The sequence below is a fragment of the Stegastes partitus genome, unplaced genomic scaffold (assembly GCF_000690725.1).
Source record: "Stegastes partitus isolate 25-593 unplaced genomic scaffold, Stegastes_partitus-1.0.2 Scaffold390, whole genome shotgun sequence".
NCBI lineage: Eukaryota > Metazoa > Chordata > Actinopteri > Pomacentridae > Stegastes > Stegastes partitus.
In genome coordinates this window covers 473,070-480,038 of record NW_007578121.1, presented here as the reverse complement: position 1 = coordinate 480,038, position 6,969 = coordinate 473,070, and the positions used below count along the sequence as shown (strand labels likewise).

Below are 6,969 nucleotides of genomic sequence, written 5' to 3'. Positions count from 1 at the left end.
ATGATATTTTAAGCACAATAATTTCTACATACCACCGGATTAGTGGGGAGAAGCTTAATAAGTCTCCTCCTTACCCTGTTCCTGCAGGTCTCTGCACTTTAGCCACAGTGTGCTGCTACCTGGCAGGAATGGATCTGCTACACAGGGTTTCGATGCTTCCTGACAAGGTGGATGGCTCTCTGGGCTGGTCTCTTTACCTGGCTCTTATTTCTTCACCACTCCATATGATGGCCGCAGCACTACTGGTATGGGCGGCACGCAGTCATAGTCAGAACTACTACCGCATGACTGCTTACCGCGTGGCGTAGACTGAGATTCAGCTCTGGATCTCAAACCCTGTTTGTAAGTCATACCCCACTCTGACACCAAGGTGGATTTTATAATGATCTCAGAGCAACAAGATGTAGGTTAATCCATTGGATTAACATGCATATACTCTCTAGTAATGACCCTATCTGCTGCATTAAAAGATTTGATTTTTATCTTGCTGGTGGTTAGCGAATTCGTTTTAAAAAAGTCAACCACAAAGACTAGTCTAGTACAGCAAATAATTGGTTTATACTGCCTTAACTCCAAGCAGGAAAGCATTAGCTGTGTCACAGTTTCATACTACATACAAATTCAATCAAGATTCTGAATACATAGTGTTAACACACTGTGGCTAAATACACCTGATAGTTAAATCACAGTTTATTTTCCATGTTTCTAGAGTTAGTAATAGGATTATACTCACTATGTTACCTACAGACATTATGCACAAGTCATAGTTCAACTCTGATTTGTGCCTAATGGGCTTGTCATAGTTATGCATGCACAGTTTTCTTGTTCAATGAGGGACATTTCATGTGCCTGCTTTCAGGTTTATGTCAGTATAGCTTCTATTATTATCCTGTCGTACATCATTATAGGGATGTTGCTGCCTTCTTATTGTTCCCTGCACTGTGTTATAACAGCAGATACCCACATCATACTTCAAAAAAAAATTCAACTGATGAAGAGCTAGTTTCGACAAAAAATGTGGCATAGGGTTTCATTAATCCAAAAAAAAAAACTGTCTGAAAACAAAGGCACTCACAACTGGACAAAAAAAAACAGTTAAGTTATTTATACTACTCAAAAACTCAGGGAAAACTCATATTTATAAAAACAGACGTGTCTAAAATCATGGTTTGATCAATGTCCATCAATATGCATCTTGTATAGTTTCCAACTGTTTCCAAAAACATGACACTATAGAGCTCAATAGACTTAGTAGCACATAGTGGAGACTATGTTAAGTTTGTGGTATGGAATTAGGAAACACAAACTGTTTTTCTGACATCTGCTGGCTGAATTTTTCAAGTCTGAGTTGCTTCTGATCTCACCCACAATCATAATTGGATATGGTGACATTTCACCTCTGTTATAGAACACCTGATAGTAATGTACAAGTGCACGGGACACAGCCTGATTATGTTACGGTAGCAAAATACAAAATAAGCGTATGACAATTATGCTGACGGGGTTTGCTGTTTTGTAGTGTTTCATTTCAGCTGCTTTGAAACGTAGTCTGAGAATGTCATATTTGTGAGGTATACAGTGAGTTAGGAAATGACTGTATTTATGTTTCTGTTATTACAAAAGAATTTAATGTCTGTAGTGTCTTTTTAACGCAAGTGATATTTATTTATTTATGGCAGTTATTGAGGCAGACTGCGTTTGTGTTTCTAATTTGTTTACCCAGTGTATTGTTTTGTTTTTATCATTTTTAATGCATATTTTTTAATGTTTTGGTTTTGTAGATCTTTGAAGTCTGTTAAAAAGTCATTTACTCAACATAGTAGTGCTAATTCAACAGTTTTGTTAACCTCATACACTTAATCCTTTCTGTGAATTTTGCCTATTATTTAGTGTTTATTATTATTTATTTGATTTATATTCGTACCTTGGTTCATTTATTAATTTCTTTGTTACCACCCTTATGGAAACAACAAACACATGAATTAATTTGAACTTATGATTTAAGGAAATAGTTTCCCCCTCTTTGCCATTAGGAATGTACTTGAAAGGCCATATTATAATAATCCCCAAGTATAGCTTTGCACTTTAAATAAGTTTAAACATATGCTCAATATTGTTGTAGTGATTGGTGGTAAAGTTCTATTTTTTGACAATGTTAATATCCAACTATTTAAATATATTTGGAAGAAAACAGCATTATTACCGTTGAAACCATGCTATATGTCCACATAAATATAGAGAAACACTGTTCCGAAGGTTTCATGAAATTAATGAATGTCTGTGAAATAATGCACTATTTGTGGTCTCATGATAAATAAGACTGTATTTCACACATTCAGCCTTTAAATATAAGAAATCCCTAAATACATTGTAGCATATTCTATGGCATTTGTGAATCTACAGTGAAAATGTTGTTCTTTCTCCAGTTGTGAGTTGAAAATGTTACTAACTGTAAACTTGTGTGCAAGTGTATGCAAGCGTACACATGCTTTCAATTCAATAAAAGCTTTCTTAAAAATGTATTTCAGAGTCACGCCAGTTTCATGTCAGAAACATCTTTACTTCTCTTCCTATGATGCATATTCATTTTCATTAGCTTGTCTCCACTTGGATTGGAGGAATCATCACTCGCTTCTTTCTTGCCAGGGAGAGAGCAATGCCCTTCTCATAGTAAGCACATTCATTGATGAAGAAAGGATAAAGAGGTTCATTGCCTTTATACCTCAGTGTTTCCCCTGAGAATGTCTGGAACAGTGGGTCTTCAGGGTGGAGCAGGCAGAAATCTCGGTCCTGTTAGGAAAAGCTGACAATTAGGTCCTCTGATAATAGGCAACACTTTTAGATCTGAAGCTGTAAGGCAGGGGTCTCGAACTCCGGTCCTCGAGGGCCGCAATCCTGCATGTTTTAGATGTTTCCTTCTTCCAACACACCTGATTCAAATGAGGTGTGTTGGAAGAAGGAAACATCTAAAACTTGCAGGATTGCGGCCCTCGAGGACCGGAGTTCGAGACCCCTGCTGTAAGGCTTTTACAGTATATGTGAAGCCTTAAAGCTGCTCTTGATTTACCAGACATTTCCAGTTCCATCAATTACCTATGATCATAAGGTCTGGGTAGTGACTGAAAGAATGAGCTCATAGATACAAGTGGTTAAATGGGTTTCCTCCTCAGGGTAACTCGGCTAATCCCTAAAGACATGGTGAGGAGCTAAGATATTCAGAGGGAGCTCGCTGCTCCTCTGCATCAAAAAGGGACAGCTAGGATTGGGATTAGGATGCGTCCTTTGGAGGTTTTCTGGCCTCATCTGGCCTAGGAACGCCTTGGGATCCCTGAGGAGCAACTGGAAAATGTTACTGAAGAACAGGACATCTGGAATGCCCTGTCTTGCCTGCTTCCACCATGACCCAACTTCAGAAAAGTGGAAGAAAATGGAAGGAAGGTCAACACAAAACCTGCTGAAGGACAGTTTGTTTTATACCTATGTTAAATAGGAAGCCAGTGCCAGCAGACAACTACCTTAGCTTAGCATAAAGACTGGAAGCAAGAGCAAACAGGAGTGGAATTTCCACTCCAAATGCCTGAAAGTGAAAAATGCTAGATGGACAATGCAAATGTTCCTTGACTTCCATTCAGAAACTATCTTGAAATATTTATTGCCATCAAATGGAACTCATGAGCTTGAGATCACGTCATTTGAAATCTTGTACACCAAATTCTTGCCATTCAAGCTGTAAAATCAACCGTAAGTCACAAGAATACCACTGCTAGGCAACGACAAAACATATACATGACTGCCAGCGTCTAAAAGCCACCGAGGCTAACTATTCAACAAGCTCAGGAGTGAACAAGCTAATGCAGGAAATTCAATGGCAAAATGAAAAAAAAACAACATTTTCCTCTGAAGTTATAATATTACAAAGAAAATCTATAGGACTAAAATCTGAATATATCCACAGAAAATTACACTGTCATGGCCTTTCACTGTTTCTGAAAACATCAGGAACCACATCCAAACGTAGAACTTCCGGAAAATTTCTACACCAGTCAACATCATGACTGCTCACTGATATGAAGCCATTTTATAGTTAAGGCTTCACCCTGTGTTGTTTAAAACATGATTTATATAATAAGACGACAAAATGCATCCTGACCAATGAAGTAACATAAATATTTTATAAACAGCAGGTGAAGCAACATACTAGATATTAAACATGATGAACTTTATAAAGTCCATTTTATCAAAGGCAGATTTTTTTGTTTTAGAACAAAGGGTATTTCTTCTTGATTATTCATGTCTCTGAATGTATCTTATATTTTATTGTTAGGCAGTTTATGTTTACTGTAGTGGGTGATTCTGTTGGGTTCAGTCTTTAAATATTGAAGCCAGAAATATATCTTAGGACGTACCTGGAGATGAGGATGAATGACTGCTGTGATGTTGTGAGTCACACTGTCTCTTGGGTAGTCAATGTGTTTAACCATGGTGAATACATCCACAAATCCTCCTTTAAACATTTTACCTGATGATAAAAACAACACAAGGGCTTATAAGATACAAATAGCTTTTCAAGACAAGATTTTTAGTTGTGTGGCAAAACATAAACATATTCAATTGGTAGCCTGTACCTGAGTTAAATAAACGAACCCAATCAAGCATGTGCTGCACACCACCTTTCATTGCTGTATAGATGTTTGATCTCACTACACCATGGGGCTGAGGGCCGATCTCCATGGCTGCAGAAAATGGATTTCAGATGACAAATATCTCACAATATCCAAAAATCAAATGCCTTTGATAAACTGGTAAAAATGAAAAACTTACCAAAGCCATGCTTTCCCACTGAATCAAGGGAATATGATTCTTTATTGGAGACATCAAAATGGATGAATCTCATTGGTATATCTGGTATCTCCATCTGAAAAAGTCAGGACAGTCACTTTCTTTGTGTAACCAAATGTACGGGGTGAATTTTTTTTACATATGGATGTAAGAAACAGTTTTACTTGCCTGCAGGTGTCTGAATATGTGCAGGCAGATCCAGTCGCAGTCTGAGTATGTAATGAAGCACATACCCATGTTGGCAGTGGTGTTATGGAGGTCGCAAACAAGATCCACCGCCTGCGAACTGCCTTTCGGACCCAGCAAGGTGTTGAGCTCTCGGGACCTGACAATCTCGTAGGGGGTGGTGTCTGATAGGGGACCACTGTAAGACAGAGATAGAAAGTGGAAGCTCATCATTATCAGAACTGTGACATGGTCAACATCATCTCTCTATGACTGCCTTACTTGAGGGTGGCATGGGTGAAGCAGCGGTTCAGGTCGGTGTCAATGTATCTGTGGCACTGTTGCGTGGCCCGTGGATTTGACAGTACTATCACCACTGACACAGACTCTTCCTCCTCCTCCACCATTACTTTCTTCTTCACTTTCAGCAGCTCTCTCACTAAATACACCCCAGACAGCTCGTTGCCATGGGTACCGCCACACACAGCCACCCGGGACAACCTTGGCAAACACACCACTGCACCTACCTCCATTTGGCTGAGAGCAAACAGAGATACAGCAGGAAAAAGTGCCAGAAATTAAAGGTGTATTCAAAAAATACAGCTTAGTCCTTGTAAAATAATATGTATGTTTAATGCATCCAGGTTCCAGATGCACAGAATTAGTTCCATCTTCTCTGTTAATACGCAATTTATAGGCCTCTCTGTTTGTTCAGTGTGCATCAGTGTCAAACAATGTCAATCTATAAATTAGATTTTTCTTTGTTTGTTTCACTGAGTGGGAGGTATCAATTACACCACTGTTGATGTCACTTGGTATATCATATACAACACTGCAACACAAAGCAGAGATATTGATTAGTGAAATCTTACCTCGCTTATCTTGCTTGCTGAAAACTGTACAGGGACAGTTCCAACTTAAAACCCAAATTTACTCTCTATCAGCACTGAGATTAAAGTGAGTAGAAAGTCTCTTAAGGAAAGCCTGAGATAAATAAGGATGAACTGTCAGCAGCACATTTACAAGTAATAGATGAAACGAATGACTAACATACTGCACATCTTACCCAGTCTACCCTGGCTGTTACCTCTCTCTTCCCTCCCCCCTGCCATTTGCCCTCTTCTACCCTCTCCCAGGCTTTCATGCAGTTTCACTGATTCAGCATTCCCATCTGTCCCTTTGAACAGGCCATTGCAGCCTGTTATGCAAAACTCTCACCGTCTCTAAACTACCTCTTGTCCACTGTACCACATTATATCGTAGTCAGGGTGTACTCTAAGTGTGAGGTAGTGCATCCGTTGCTTCCTTTGGTCACAGCAACTGTGAGGTTAGCCACACTGTAAAGCCCCTCCCTAACCTTTCCCCAATTCTCCTTTTCTCTCAGCTCCATGTATAGGATGGTAGTTTCCAGTGTGCCTTTCAGAAAACTGGCTAAAAATAAATCTGCTGGCATGACACAGCAAGCGAGGTGCCTGTGATGTGTACAGGGGAAGAAGCAGCTCTTTTGGCAGGGAAAATAACAAGAGAGGTGGGGATATAAAAACAACACAGATTTAAGCTTCAGATCCAGACACAACAAGGTTGACTAGTCAGAGAAATCTTTGCTTTTTTTTTTTTGTCAAAGGGTTTTTCAATGCTTACCTTCTCTATCCATGCTTCCCTTCTTTAATTAGAAGTAAGCAACTTTATGTGGAATTTTCTGTTATATAGTTATTCCCTAGTGTTTACAGTGCCAGGCCAATCAATTTTTAAGGCCTATACCAACAATTATGTATCAGCTGTAGAAGTACTATTACCAAACTGTGAAAATAGTCCACCACAAGAAAAAGAGTCAAGTAAAAATATGTGCGTATTATCAGGACCATTTACTTATGTAGGAGTAAAGTACTTATTTTGCAGAAAAAAAAAATCCTGGTTTGTGTTTTTTACTATTCTATATGACGTTTTGGGATTGTAATGTGTGTG

The 6,969-nt window shown here is 38.9% G+C and overlaps 2 protein-coding genes across 2 annotated transcripts in view; one reads left to right on the top strand and one right to left on the bottom strand.

Annotated features, from left to right (window-relative positions):
- Nucleotides 1-2,522, top strand: part of LOC103359715 (claudin domain-containing protein 1-like) — a 7,886-nt gene extending 5,364 nt beyond the window's left edge. The window contains exon 5 of the mRNA XM_008285206.1: nt 88-2,522. Within this exon, the coding sequence (XP_008283428.1) occupies nt 88-308 (221 nt within the window). The 3' untranslated portion in view covers nt 309-2,522. The remainder of the gene's footprint in view (nt 1-87) is intronic.
- Nucleotides 1,644-5,537, bottom strand: LOC103359716 (N-acyl-aromatic-L-amino acid amidohydrolase (carboxylate-forming) B-like). The gene is made up of 6 exons (XM_008285208.1): nt 5,287-5,537; nt 5,008-5,203; nt 4,822-4,915; nt 4,626-4,733; nt 4,407-4,519; nt 1,644-2,790 (listed from the first exon to the last, which is right to left on the bottom strand). Exons 1-6 carry the CDS (start codon nt 5,535-5,537, stop codon nt 2,593-2,595), a joined length of 960 nt encoding a protein of 319 aa, XP_008283430.1. The 3' UTR covers nt 1,644-2,592.
- Nucleotides 5,538-6,969: the final 1,432 nt, after the last annotated feature.

Bases quoted from the DNA above. Each gene is read 5' to 3' on its own strand.
- LOC103359716 (XM_008285208.1), bottom strand. From the start codon at position 5,537: ATGGAGGTAGGTGCAGTGGTGTGTTTGCCAAGGTTGTCCCGGGTGGCT. The intron at 5,204-5,286 runs GTAAGGCAGTCA...TCTGTCTTACAG, and splicing joins TTCACCCATGCCACCCTCAA to TGGTCCCCTATCAGACACCA. The intron at 4,916-5,007 runs GCAAGTAAAACT...TGACTTTTTCAG, and splicing joins ACATATTCAGACACCTGCAG to ATGGAGATACCAGATATACC.